Source organism: Oncorhynchus mykiss, chromosome 20 (genome assembly GCF_057628025.1).
Source record: "Oncorhynchus mykiss isolate SJ-2025 chromosome 20, ASM5762802v1, whole genome shotgun sequence".
In the NCBI taxonomy this organism is placed as follows: Eukaryota; Metazoa; Chordata; class Actinopteri; order Salmoniformes; family Salmonidae; genus Oncorhynchus; species Oncorhynchus mykiss.
In genome coordinates, this window is record NC_143041.1 from 9971179 (window position 1) to 9986643 (window position 15465).

A 15465-nucleotide genomic window follows, 5' to 3' on the forward strand; every position below is an offset into this window, starting at 1 on the left:
ACTATATGTGTGATATATATTACATATACACTGCTCAAAAAAATAAAGGGAACACGAAAATAACACATCCTAGATCTGAATGAATGAAATATTCTTATTAAATACTTTTTTCTTTACATAGTTGAATGTGCTGACAACAAAATCACCCCAAAATGATCAATGGAAATCAAATGTACCAACCCATGGAGGTCTGGATTTGGAGTCACACTCAAAATTAAAGTGGAAAACCACACTACAGGCTGATCCAACTTTGATGTAATGTCCTTAAAAAAAGTCAAAATGAGGTTCAGTAGTGTGGGCATGCTCCTGGGCATCGGCATGCTCCTGGTGAGGTGGCGGATGGTCTCCTGAGGGATCTCCTCCCAGACCTGGACTAAAGCATCCGCCAACTCCTGGACAGTCTGTGGTGCAACGTGGCGTTGGTGGATGGAGCGAGACGTGATGTCCCAGATGTGCTCAATCGGATTCAGGTCTGGGGAACGGGTGGGCCAGTCCATAGCATCAATGACTTCCTCTTGCAGGAACTGCTGACACACTCCAGCCACATGAGGTCTAGCATGGTCTTGCATTAGGAGGAACCCAGGGCCAACCACACCAGCATATGGTCTCACAAGGGGTCTGAAGATCTCATCTCAGAACCTAATGGCAGTCAGGCTACCTCTGGCGAGCACATGGAGGGCTGTGCTGCCCCCCAAAGAAATGCTACCCACACCACGACTGACCCACCGCCAAACCGGTCATGCTGGAGGATGTTGCAGGCAGCAGAACGTTCTCCACGGCGTCTCCAGACTGTCACATGTGCTCAGTGTGAACCTGTTTTCATCTGTGAAGAGGACAGGGCGCCAGTGGCGAATTTGCCAATCTTGGTGTTCTCTGGCAAATGCCAAACGTCCTGCACGGTGTTGGGCTGTAAGCACAACCCCCACCTGTGGACGCTGGGCCCTCATACCACCCTCATGGAGTCTGGTTCTGACCGTTTGAGCAGACGCATGCACATTTGTGGCTTGCTGGAGGTCATTTTGCAGGGCTCTGGCAGTGCTCCTCCTGCTCCTCCTCGCACAAAGGCGGAGGTAGCGGTCCTGCTGCTGGGTTGTTGCCCTCCTACGGCCTCCTCCACGTCTCCTGATGTACTGGCCTGTCTCCTGGTAGCGCCTCCATGCTCTGGACACTACGCTGACAGACACAGCAAACCTTCTTGCCACATCTCGCATTGATGTGCCATCCTGGAGGAGCTGCACTACCTGAGCCACTTGTGTGGATTGTAGACTCCGTCTCATGCTACCACTAGAGTGAAAGCACCGCCAGCATTCAAAAGTGACCAAAACATCAGCGAGAAGCATAGGAACTGAGAAGTGGTCTGTGGTCCCCACCTGCAGAACCACTCCTTTATTGGGGGCGTCTTGCTAAATGCCTGTAATTTCCACCTGTTGTCTATTCCATTTGCACAACAGCATGTGAAATGTATTGTCAATCAGTGTTGCTTCCTAAGTGGACAGTTTGAATTCACAGAGGTGTGATTGACTTGGAGTTACATTATGTTGTTTAAGTGTTCCCTTTATTTTTTTGAGCAATGTACACACACACACACACACACACACACACACACACACACACACACACACACACACACACACACACACACACACACACACACACACACACACACACACACACACACACACACACACACAAAAGCATGTGGACACCTGCTTGTCGAACATCTCATTCCAAAATCATTGGCATTAATATGGAGTTGGTCCCCCTTTGGTGCTATAACAGCCTCCACTCTTCTGGGAAGGCTTTCCACTAGATGTTGGAACATCGCTGCGGAGACTTGCTACCATTCAGCCACAAGAGCATTAATTAGGTCGGGCACTGATGTTGGGCGATTAGGCCTGGCTCACAGTCAGTGTTCCAATTCATCCCAAAGGTGTTCGATTGGTTTGAGGACAGGGCTCTGTGCAGGCTAGTCAAGTTCTTCCACACCGATCTCAACAAACCATTTCTGTATGGACCTTGCTTTGTGCACGGGGGCATTGTAATGCTGAAACAGGAAAGGGCTTTCCCCAAATTGTTGCCACAAAGTTGGAAGCACAGAATTGCCTAGAATGTCATTGTATGTTGTAGCGTTAAGATTTCCCTTCACTGGAACTAAGGAGCCTAGACCAAACCATGAAAAACAGCCCCAGACCATTATTCCTCCTCCACCAAACTTTACAGTGGGCACTATGCATTGGGGCAGGTAGCGTTCTCTGCTATCCGCCAAACCCAGATTCATTTGTCAGATGGAGAAGCATGATTCATCACCCCAGAGAATGTATTTCCACTGCTCCATAGTCCAATGGCAGTGAGCTATACACCTCTCCAGCCGACGCTTGGCATTGTGCATGGTGATCTTACCTTTGTGTGCGGCTGCTCGGCCATGGAAACCCATTTCATGAAGCTCCCAATGAACAGTTCTTGCACCGATACTGCTTCCAGAGGCAGTTTCGAACTCGGTAGTGATTGTTGCATCCGAGGACAGGCGATTGTTATGCGCTAAGAGCTTCGTCACACGGCCGTTCCGTTCTGTGAGCTTGTGTGGCTCCTAGACGTTTCCATGTTTTCACAATAACAGCACTTACAGTTGACCGGGGCAGCTCTAGCAGGGCAGAAATTTGACAAACTGACTTGGAAAGGTGGCATCCTATGAGGGTGCCACGTTGAAAGTCACTGAGCTCTTCAGTAAGACCATTATACTGCCAATGTTTGTCTATGGAGATTGCATGGCTGTGTGCTCGATTTTATACACCTGTCAGCAACGGGTGTGGCTTATCCACTCATTTGAAGGGGTGTATATATACTTTGTATATATAGTGTACTGTGTGTAGGTGGCACACACGCACACATTACTTTAACCTATGAGAAACACATACATTCTCCTCACTTCATGCTGACATGAATTGACCAAGTGGATTAGTTCTTTCAAAGAAATTCACACATTCAATTTCTAAATAGCCGGCCTGGTCTCATAGACTAGACGTAACATAGTAAACATCAATCCGGGGCAATCAAATTAGTATGATATGTTATATTTGGTTTGGTTACAAAAGACACAAGGTACTTTAGGCAAATATTAAAGTTGGGACGTCTAGCAACCCAAAGGTTGCGTGTTTGAATCTCATCACGGACAGCTTTAGCTAATTTGCAACTTCGCATATAAGCTAACCCTTCCCCTAACCTTAACCCCTAGCCTAACTAACGTTAGCCACCTCGCTAACATTAGCGACAACATATTGGAATTCATAACATAGGTTTAGCAAATGTGTAACATATTGTAGGAATTGTAATTCGTAACATATTCAAAATGGATGGACATCCAAGTAATTAAAACGAAACATAAAATAGACTAATTGGAGTGTCCCAGACATTTACTATGTTGTGTACCCGAGTCAAGGTTGAAATATAAATGAGTGCCATTTAGATTGTGAGTAACTAGCACTGTGAACACCAACCCAGGGAGACAACCAACCCCGGTCTCCTCTACTTATTGAGGAACTGAAAAGCAGTGTTGGTTTCTTGTGTTCTGAAGCTATCCCAAAGCTTTTCAACCACATCTTACTCTGTCTCCCTCCGTCGCCCAGCTCTGTCCCCTACAGTCTCTTTCCCAGAGGAGTCCGAGCCTACAGAGCTGGAGGCCATAGAACAGGAGCTACATGATCTGGTGGAAAGAGAACAGGAGCTACTACAGATACAGACAGACAACAACATTGGACCGGATCATAAACCACTGTCAGGTAGACAGACACCTGCTCACTATACCAGTCCTGTACACAGCAAATACATTTTGAAACAAGCTGCCTTATCTTAGATATTTTAAGCTTGATTGTTTGCTTGAGCCTAAAGTGCAGCAGAGATCTTTGTCCTGTCTGTAAAAACTAACTATTGATTTATGCTTTCCATTCATGTTTGGATAGATGTCAATATGATGTTTCATAACTTTATTTCCTCATCACTGAGCACACTTTTTTTGTTGTTGTAGACTATACAGAGGATCTCATTGCCCCCTATCAAGGAGTGTATGTCCTACCGAGTAACACACCAGAGAACATGAAACAATATACACAGGCTACACCTCCTGCTGCGCCAGGTATGTGTGTGTGAGCATTGGTAGGATGAACAATTAGGTAGAGTGGATACATGAGACAAGCTCTGACATAAGCTCTACAGTACTTGTAATTTCTCCATCTACAGTATGTCCAGGTGAGCATAGATGGCAACGACAATGCCTGTTTTCTCCTCTCCTCCAGAGGCCCCAGAGGACATAGTGGAGGTGGAGAAGCTCAATAGTGACCCAGCGATCGTCCAATGCCCTATCTGCGAGCAGGTCATCACCACGGAAACATATCGCAAAATAGGAGGGGCAGCCTGGATGCTATGCCTTGTGTCCAGCATGTTAGGGTGAGTCCTGTCAGACAAGTTCTAGTATCAAACGTCACAGAGGAGTGATGATTTAGGAGCTGCTCCCTGTTCATGTGGTCTTATTCATTGTTGTATAAAAAGCAAAACTGACCATAGGTCAGCACTCCTCTAAAACATCCGTCCTTAGATCAAAGTCTAGGGGCAACTTTATCCTACAACCAGATAAGCAGAAACCAGATGTGCTCTTATTTTAGTCTGTCTTAATTAAGCAATAAGGCCTGGGGGGGTGTGGTATATGGCCAATATACCAGGGCTAAGGGCTGTTCTTATGCACAAAGATGCAGAGTAAATGGATACAGCCCTTAGCCATGGTATATTGCACCACCCCGAGATGCCTTTGTGCTATTATAAACTGTTTACCAACATAATTAGAACAGTAAAAAGACACGTTTTGTCATACCCGTGGTATAAGGTCTGATATACCATGGCTTTTAGCCAATCAGCATTCAGACCTCAAACCACCCAGTTCATAATACTGTATAAACCCCCTCTGCCAGGTGTGTGGCTGGGTGCTGTCTCATCCCCTTCTGCTTGGACAACCTAAAGGACGTCAGACATCGATGCCCTGAGTGTCACAGCAACATCTACACCGCAGAACGGATGTGAAGACAGAATGGTACTTCTACAGATACTATATCACTGGCTACTGTTTCTTTGGTGTTGGATGGAGGGAGACAGTGAATGGAGTGGTTGGATGGGCGTTATGCCCTCTGAACTGTGGGACATTAGAAGGCGAGAGACTGGACAGCTCTAATGACACCTGGTGGCAGATGCCGTACAGTACTGTGTTATGATCACAGTTTGAGGGGATGGAGATTGTTGTTGGGGTGATAGTTTCTTTCTTGAAAAAGTTGGGAGGATGATCCTAAAAAGCACTATGAATCTTGAGCAGTGTCCAGCTGTGACAGCATTTGGTTCTATCAACGGTGCAGAATCCAACAGAACCTGAGAAGACTTTCTGACCAAAATGATGGACTGGAATAACACATACTGAAAGAATATAGCGTTCCTTGCTTCATTATCTGTAGAACATACGTTTGTATATTCTAAGAGAGAAAATGTTTCTACTCACCAGAGACTGTATGAGAACATGATCATTGAAGGCTAATCAACGCATTGTTCATGCAAATGTCAAAGGGAAAGCAGGTGATGCATTGACAGTAAGCCATTTACCACACAACCACCTAGGATTTATGAAAATGAAGACAAACATTTACCAGCAAGCAACAATAGCCTGTATATTCTACTTCCCTCTTTCTTTACAGTGACAAAGGTCAACGTAAGTGAATTAACCTGGCAAATGTTGTGAACTGTAATTTTCTATTTTCCTTTCAAGTGTTTTGTTTAATCTTGTGGAACTACAGAACATCAAATCTAATAATGCCTCAAATGCTTACTACTTTTATATAGCACAATTATACAACGGAGTATGATGCTGTGTTTGTTTTTGACAGCTTAACATCATTTCAAAAGATATTCACAGTAGAACTTTAACAATAATCTCAGCAGCCCAGGACCAAACCTCACGTGAGCGCTGGCCTCCAGCCGCAGATGTTAGGAGACTCACAATGCACCACATTTTATTGACACAAAAGGCATTCAGTACATACGTTTTCATATTATTTACAAAATAGATACAATGGATGTGCTACACATGTATAAAAATATGCATGACAAGTGTGTACACAATGTGCAAAATGTATGTATGGTGTACAGATGACAGACTTGACAGTGTGTGTGTGTGGGGGGGGGGGGGGGGGGGGGGCAAATGTCTTACTACACTGAACAAAAATATAAAACACAACATATAAAATGTTGGTCCCATGTTTCATGAGCTGAAATAAAAGATTGCAGAAATGTTCCATACACACCAAAAGCTTATCTCTCTCAAATGTTGTGTTACTGAGCATTTCTCCTTTGCCAAAATACTCCATCCACCTGACAGGTGTGGCATATCAAGAAGCTGGTTAAACAGCATGATCATTACTAAGGTGCATCTTGTGCTGGGGACAATAAAAGTCCACTCTGAAATTTGCAGTCAAGTTTTGAGGGAGCGTGCAATTGGCATGCGGACTGCTGGAATGTCCACCAGGGCGGTTGTCAGAGAATGGAACGTTAATTTCTCTACCATAAGCGGCCTAAACGTCGTTTTAGAGAATTTGGCAACCGGCCTCACAAGCACAGACCAGGTGTAACCACGCCAGCCCAGGACCTCCACGTCCAGTTAGACCAGGTGTAACCACGCCAGCCCAGGACCTCCACATCCAGTTAGACCAGGTGTAACCACACCAGCCCAGGACCTCCACATCCAGTTAGACCAGGTGTAACCACGCCAGCCCAGGACCTCCACATCCAGTTAGACCAGGTGTAACCACGCCAGCCCAGGACCTCCACATCCAGTTAGACCAGGTGTAACCACGCCAGCCCAGGACCTCCACATCCAGTTAGACCAGGTGTAACCACACCAGCCCAGGACCTCCACATCCAGTTAGACCAGGTGTAACCACACCAGCCCAGGACCTCCACATCCGGTTAGACCAGGTGTAACCACACCAGCCCAGGACCTCCACATCCAGTTAGACCAGGTGTAACCACACCAGCCCAGGACCTCCACATCCAGTTAGACCAGGTGTAACCATGCCAGCCCAGGACCTCCACATCCAGTTAGACCAGGTGTAACCACACCAGCCCAGGACCTCCACATCCGGTTAGACCAGGTGTAACCACACCAGCCCAGGACCTCCACATCCAGTTAGACCAGGTGTAACCACGCCAGCCCAGGACCTCCACATCCAGTTAGACCAGGTGTAACCACACCAGCCCAGGACCTCCACATCCGGTTAGACCAGGTGTAACCATGCCAGCCCAGGACCTCCACATCCAGTTAGACCAGGTGTAACCACACCAGCCCAGGACCTCCACATCCGGTTAGACCAGGTGTAACCACGCCAGCCCAGGACCTCCACATCCGGTTAGACCAGGTGTAACCACGCCAGCCCAGGACCTCCACATCCAGTTAGACCAGGTGTAACCACACCAGCCCAGGACCTCCACATCCGGTTAGACCAGGTGTAACCACGCCAGCCCAGGACCTCCACATCCAGTTAGACCAGGTGTAACCACGCCAGCCCAGGACCTCCACATCCGGTTAGACCAGGTGTAACCACGCCAGCCCAGGACCTCCACATCCAGTTAGACCAGGTGTAACCACGCCAGCCCAGGACCTCCACATCCGGTTAGACCAGGTGTAACCACGCCAGCCCAGGACCTCCACATCCGCTTCTTCACCTGCGTAACCGTCTGAGACCAGCCAACCGGACAGCTGAAGAAATTGCGGGTCTGAACAACCGAATAATTTCTGACCTTAAGGTCATAAATCGTCTCAGGAAAGCTCATCAGTGTGCTCAGAGTCTTGACCTGACTGCAGTTTGGGCGTCGTAAAAGACTGCAGTGGGCAAAGGCGCACCCTCGATTCCCACTGGTGCTAATCATGGTTGAATCAAGGTTTCAACTGTACCGGGTACATGGCCGATGTGTGAGTTAGAGGTTTTCTGATGTCAACGTTGTGAACAGAGTACCCCATGGTGGTGGTGGGGTTAAGGTATGGGCAGGCATAAGCTATGGACAACGAACACAATTGCATTTTATTGATTGCAATTTGAATGCACAGAGATCCTGCGGCTCATTGTCGTGCCACCATCACCTCATGTTTCAGCATGAAAATACACAGCCCCTGTCAGAAAGATCTGTACACAATTTCTGGAAACTGAAAATGTCCCAGTTCCTACATGACCTGCATACTCAGACAGGTCACCCATTGAGCATTTTTGGGATGCTATGGATCGATGTGTATGACAGCATGTTCCAGTTCCCACCAATATCCAGAGGAGTGGGACAACATGCCCCAATCAACAGCCTGATCAACTCTATGTGAAGGAGATGTGTCATGCTGCCTGAGGCAAATGGTGGTCACACCAGATACTGACTGGTTTTCTGATCCACACCCCTACCTTTTTTAAGGTATCTGTGGCCAACAGATACACATCTTATTCCCAGTCATGTGAAATCCATAGAGTAGGGCCTAGTGAATGTATTTCAATTGACGGATTTCCTTATATGAACTAAAATCTTTGAAAATGTTGCGTTTACACTTTTGTTCAGTGTAGTTACATTTCAGACAAAGAACCAGGGTTGAACGGGAGACAAGTACCATACAGAAGACACAGAATTAGGTAAGGCCGAAATCAAGATCCGCTTGCAATGATCAACACGATGACATCTTGTTATGAGATAGCGACAACACAAATGAACCAGTGCTGTAAGTGTAAGGCTATGGCCTTATTGCTTCACTAACATCCTATTAACAGTAGTAGTACACAGGTTTGACATGATTCAGAATCTAAATGTTTTAGAATCCAACCGTCATATTTTACAGCATACCCATGTATATAGATGCTTTTGGCCATATATTTCTGGTATGGGTGGTAAAAAAAAAACATTTACAGTAATCTTCCTCTTGCATATATACAGAAAAAACTATTGGATTTCAGAACACAAAAATGTGATAAATACAATTTTAAAAAAGTGGCAACAATAGATTTTCACCAATGTTTCACTGCCTTATTAGGCAACAATTGAAAAACAAATAATTCCTTGATAGCCCTAAACCACAGTTACAAGCATCTGGTTCCTAATGGTAACAGACAGTGTGGACAGTATTTGGCATTATTACCTGCCTATATGTTATCCTTAGTGTTTGACTTGTTGGATAAGAATGATTGTTCAAACATCAAAATAAAGCCATGATATTCCAAAGTGCTATACAGTACAACCGTATTAGTTCTATACAATATTGATCAGAATAATATTTGGATTGAGATGCTGAGTACTACTAAAGTCGTTTGACATGATATGCCAGGTAGAAAGAACTACACAACGCAAATTTAAAAAAAAATTATACATTATACACAAACACCATCATCAAATTCAGCCACAAAATGGTAGCTATACCAGAAGCTTAATGTCATCCCTTTTAGTTTAACTCTGTTGGTCACACCACTGTGGGTGTTTACTGTGCGTTTTACCACATAACACAAACCAAACAGGACAGAGGGAACAGTCCTACAAAGCTGTTCTGTGAGACAAACCTTTTTAAAACTCAGCCTATAAAAGTTGTTCATTTGTCTTATGAACGTCCAACTTCATAAAAATAAAGACGACTCAAGTGAGTTGCAGCCAACTCAGTGACAGAGACAAATATAGCCCGATATCAGACATGGTTTAAAACGTTCAACAACACAGAGACACACAGAAAGGGCACACATAGACACACATGCAGACAGAGACATCATGCATCATTTCTCAGACAGAACCACAGACACACAATGAGAGACTGAGAAGAATGCTGAGAGACCGAGACAAATGCAGAGATTTGACAGACAGATTTCAGGACAGACAGAGAAGATTACAGTATAGCACCTCTTTCTGCCAGAGGTCATGCAGCCACATTAAAACATGTCACAAACACTTGTAGCATACAAAACAACTGGCACTCAGACTATCATGCCAACTTCTTGTCACTCATTGTCATGTCAAACATGCTTGGCAATAAGCAATGGAGTTGGCAAGAGCACAAACAGCCTTGGGACCAGGCTAGCATACAGTAAGTATATACACATTAACCTCTATGTAGTGTACCTGTGTGATAGCATAATTGTTCCCTTGCCACTGATACGTCAGTTGTCTTTCAGAAGATAAAGCTGCCAACAATGTAGTCTCCACTTTCTTTCAGACGGATCAACTTGGAATCCTTGAATTGAAAGTACACAAAGATAACCAACACGTGGATCGACGTTTTTTTCAATAAACGGTTCATTAAAATCTTTATCTGTGATTCAGATTTCCTTGTGTGAGGGGCAGGTGTAAGGCCCGCCTCCTTAGTGCATAGCTCAGAGTGGGAGGAGTCCACTCCTCCTCATCCAATAGGAGTGAGTCTTTGTTCTCAGTGTCAGTTCAGTTGCTTAAATAGTCCAACTGACCACAGCGTCTGTTTTGTTCAGGAAAAAAACAGTCTCATCCAAAACTATATGTAGCTATGTCGCAATACCAAATATAGGTATGTCGCAATACCAAATATAGGTATGTCGCAATACCAAATATAGGTATGTCGCAATACCAAATATAGGTATGTCGCAATACCAAATATAGGTATGGCGCAAAAAAAAAGACCAGTGTAAAACAGCCTTGTACTCTTGTCAGTTTTACTTGGGTCAGTTATGCTGTTTGTCGTGGCTTGTGCACAGCAGATCTGTAATAAACAAACCACATTCTCAGACTGACTGTATGGCACAGCAGCATGCTTCCACAGAGCAATGGCTGTAGATCCAGACCCTGTAGCATGACCAATGTGAAACGCATGCTAAGTTAACACATCCACGTGTTCACCGCAAGGAAAGCTGAACAGCGTAAGGCTGACTGCCATGTGTTGTATAGTGAAAGCTTTGCCCAATTCAATAAAAACTCCAGCAGGGCTGAGGGAACAGCTAACATTTACAGGATATTTACATACCACCTGCCTCCTTGTTCATTTGGCTCTGGTCCCAGTACTCCTATTAAACATCCACTGCCCCGATCACCAGCTGGCTAATCTTATTATATGGCATAACATTTTAAATATTTTTTATGTTTTAAATACACAAGGAGGACTAACATCACCTGACCAAGTCTGTATTTGTTACATTGAGTCCCTCTATCCCTGCACCACTCCTCCTCTTCCTTCCTTCCTCACTCCATCCATCCCTTCTCCCTCAGTCCCAGTGCAGCTGCAGGTCGTGTGTATCCAGGAAGTCTGAAGGAATCCCCAGGGGTGTGAGCCCCCCCGCGGGGTCGGACGGCATGGTTAGATCCAGCCACTCCATGTTGTCCAGGACTGTGTCGGACAAGCCCATGTTGAGGGAGGAAGGGGGAGACGTGGAGTCGCAGAAGGACAGCTCTGAGGTGTCCATTGGGGAGTAGGGTTGATCCAGGAGCTGGGACTGCAACTCCTCGATCAGACCCAGGGTGCGGGGATCCGTGGTTGGGGACGGGTTGTTCAGAGTCCCCTCCAGGAAGGCCTCCAGCTGGTTGTCGGAGGCCAGGCTGGGGAGGGGCAGGGGGTTGAAGGGAGGGGTGGGAGGGGGAGCAACCTGGATCTGTGGAGGGGTTCTGAACAGGGCAGTGTTGACAGGTAGGGTAGTGATGTTGGCTGTGACAGGGACAGTCTTAGTGCTTAGAGAAGGCAGGTCCTGCTGGATGAATGGCGTGATCTCTGGAGGAGAAAAGAGACAGGAATAGGATAGGAAAGATTATTTACCTGTATTGTAACACAGGCTGAAGTCTAAAAAGAAACGCCAACCTTATCACTGTTTGAAAAGACCAGATGGCTGTAACTTAGTCACTTCAGGGTTAGAACAAGGAGCTAAAGGTGTAAATGCTTCTTCATGCTGTGAGTTCTCACCTCCACTCTGAATCAGGATGTCAAACAGGTCATCCATCTGCTGGCTGGTTGCCGTGGAAACCTGAGAGAGCCAATAAGGTAAGGGGGTGGAGATGCACGACCAATAACATGACTCTTGGGTGTGACCAATTGCATTACAAAGCGCACATCATACATTTGTGAATGTGTTTGTGTGTCTGTCTTACTGTACGAGCGTGTGTGTTCAACTGGGGTTGAATATTTTCCCAGTATTTCACAAAATGTTTCATCCAGAGAATAAATCACTTTTCTCCCATGTAACCCGATATTTTCCGCCAAAACCAGAAGTGTCATTCAAAAGCGTTATAAAACATATAAATAGGCCTGTCTGGATTTGATTAGAGCTTTGATTGAAAATTCAAATCTGATGCAACCTGAGCCTGATTAAATACATTTTATGAGTCCTACATTAAAAATACATTTAATGAGCCCAAGCCCCAAAAACTCAAATGATTGTGCCGTTATTCAATACATAGCCTTTATGATATTTGCTACTCCACATTACGCACGACAGAAAAACATAAAAGCACATAGATGTTGCTAGCTATATGCTCTCTTGGGTAAATAAATTAAACTAGCTCCGGTAGGCAAATCTTTTTGAGTGTAGACTATTACTGGATTGTATTATATGGACTGAAATTACACACCTCGTTCAAACCACGATAAAGCAGAGCCAGAACATTGAATTCTGGTGCAGCACAAGAGGCCTATAAAGTTACAAGTACAGGCTAGCGAGTTGGATTTACACTTCTCATAATATTTCCACAAAAGTTAATTAGCCTTCCTCCCCTCTCTCTTTAGTGTCATTTCATTCCTTCCTCACTTTCAACAGTTAAATTAAATACATTTTGTTGTCCTTATCTTCATCATTCTGACATGCTTGAATAATGTATGACTAGAATTAGATGCAGACGGCTTTCACTTCTCTCCACGAGCATTGAATTGTTATGGGTCTGAATAAATAACTGCTTTTGCCTACCGCCATTGAGAGTTCGCTCTTCTTTCAATCTAACTGGGAGTTCTATTGGGCTGCTGTATTTAACATTCAGAAAAAAAGAGCTTCCGTCCCTCTTCAAACAGACTATACGTATAAGAAACTCTCAAAGCATAACGTCCAGCAAGCTATTATAGTCTAGCTTTATTTACATGAGACTCCAAGAGCTAAGGAGCCTTTTTAACAGAGAGGCCAACGGAGCATAGATGCTTGCGTATTGCGCAAGAGACAGAGGCTATAAGTTAAAAGCTTTTTATGCATAAGCCGTCCTTAATTACCTAAATATAAGGCATTGAATGCATTACCTGGCCTCTGTAAATTGGTAAAGAATCCGCTTGATCCCCTCTGTCTAAGACGCTTGGACCTTATTTTTCAATATTGTAAGTGATTTTGTTAACAAAACGCCCCCATAAAGAAAATAAGATTTAAAAACAGGTTCAGCCCCTGGTTCGACCGTGATCTTGCAGAGTTACTCCATCACGAGAATTGCATTTGGTGAAAGGCACAGCACATGCATACTCAGGCATACTCTCGTTCAGGCAAATGAGAAAAAGTGCACTCAGGCTATCCAGAAGGCCAAAGTTAGTTATTTTAAGAAGCAGTTCTCCCTTTGTGGGTCTAACCCCAAGAAGTTCTGGAAAATGGTTAAAAGACAGGTTAAAACACAGCTGCCCATGTCCCTTAACCGGTCTTGGGAAGGGGGCAGTATTTTCCCCTCCTGATGAAAAGCGTGCCCATATTAAACTGCCTGCTACTCAGGCCCATAAGCTAAGATATGCATATTAGTAGATTCGGATAGAAAACTCTAAAGTTTCCAAAACTGTTAAAATAATGTCTGTGAGTATAACAGAACTGATATGACAGGCAAAAACCTGAGGAAAATCCAACCAGGAAGTACTATTATTTTGAAAGGCTGTTTTTCCATTGAAAGCCTATCCACCATATAAAGACCCAGTTCACAAGCTCTATTGCTTCCTCTACATGTGGCCAGTCTTTAGGCATTGTTTCAGGCTTTTACTCTGAAAAATGAGGGAGATACACCACTTTCAATCAGTGGACAGCGGAAATTTCCAGACATCAGCCATGCGCCTGATCAGGAACGCGCCTTTCTTGTTTCTCCTTTTCTATTGACAAAGCTTTTGTCCGGTCGAAATATTATTTATGACAAAAACAACTGGAGGATTGATTTTAAACATCGTTTGGCATGTTTCTACAAACTTTTATTGTACTTTTAAAAAAGTTTTCATCTGGACTTAGTGCCCATGCCTTGTGCATTCGGATTACTGGACAAAACGTGCGAACAAGGAGGTTTTTGGTCATAAAGAGGGACATTATCGAACAAAAATAACATTTATTGTCTAACATGGAGACCTGGGAGTGCCACCAGATGAAGCTCAAAGGTAAGTGATTCATTTTAATGCTATTTCTGACACCTCTCCTTGTTTGGAAAATGGCTATATGGGTTTCTGTGGCTAGGCGCGGACCTAACATAATCGCAAAGTGTGCTTTCGCCGTAAAACCTTTTTGAAATCTGACACAGCAGTTGCATTAAGGAGAAGTTTCTTTTTTCGTATGTTTAACACTTATCTTTTATCAATGTTTATGATGAGTATTTCTGTTATTTGATGTGGCTCTCTGCACTTTCACCAGATGTTTGTTTGAGACAATGCATTTCTGAACATAACCCACCAATTTCAAATTAGCTTTTTGGTCATAAATAGGGACATTATCGAACAAAACGAACATCTATTGTGTAACATGAAGTCCTGTGAGTGTCATCTGATGATCATCAAAGGTTAGTGATTAATTTAATCGCTATTTTTGACTTTTGTGAGTCCTCTCCTTGGCTGGAAAATGGTTGTATAGTTTTCTGTGACTAGGCGCTGACCTAACAATCGTTTGGTGTGCTTTCGCCATAAAGCCTATTTGAAATCGGACACTGTGGTTGGATTTACAAGAAGTTTATCTTTAAAATTGTGTATAATACTTGTATGTTTGAGTAGTTTTAATTATGGGATTTCTTTTGGTTTGAATTTGGCGCCCTGCAATTTCACTGGCTGTTGTCGAGGTGGGACGCTAGCGCCTTATAATGCTACTAGCCCCGATGCTCCTCCCTTTTTCCCCCCTGCCCCACTACAAAATTTCTCCCTGCAGGCAGTCACTGAGTCCGAGGTGCTAGAGAAGCTCCTTAAACTTGACGCAAAAAAAAACATCTGGGTCAGATGGTTAAGACCCATTATTCTTTAAGGTTGCTGCCCCTATAACCGCCAAGCCTGTCTATCCTCTCTGGTGAGGTTCCCATTGCTTGGAAGGCAGCCACGGTTCGTCCTTTATTTAAAGGGGAGATCAAACTGTTATAGGCCTATTTCTAGTTTGCCTTGTTTATCAACAGTGTTGGAAGAACTTGTCAATAATCAACTGACTGGCTTTCTTGATGTCTATAGTATTCTCTCGGGTATGCAATATGGTTTCCGCTCAGGTTATGGATGTGTCACTG

The 15465-nt window shown here is 44.4% G+C and overlaps 1 protein-coding gene and 1 pseudogene across 2 annotated transcripts in view; one reads left to right on the forward strand and one right to left on the reverse strand.

Annotated features, from left to right (window-relative positions):
• The first annotated feature begins 4163 nt into the window (after positions 1 to 4163).
• Positions 4164 to 5158, forward strand: LOC149974356 (LITAF domain-containing protein pseudogene; annotated as a pseudogene). The gene is made up of 2 exons (XR_016489226.1): positions 4164 to 4440; positions 4959 to 5158. The product of XR_016489226.1 is annotated as an LITAF domain-containing protein pseudogene (transcript).
• An 866-nt stretch (positions 5159 to 6024) lies between these two features.
• mrtfba (myocardin related transcription factor Ba) overlaps positions 6025 to 15465 on the reverse strand; it is a 43945-nt gene continuing 34504 nt past the window's right edge. The window contains exons 13-14 of the mRNA XM_021576115.3: positions 11957 to 12017; positions 6025 to 11767 (exon numbers count right to left, since the gene is read on the reverse strand). Of these exons, the coding sequence (XP_021431790.2) occupies positions 11268 to 11767; positions 11957 to 12017 (561 nt within the window). The 3' untranslated portion in view covers positions 6025 to 11267. The remainder of the gene's footprint in view (positions 11768 to 11956; positions 12018 to 15465) is intronic.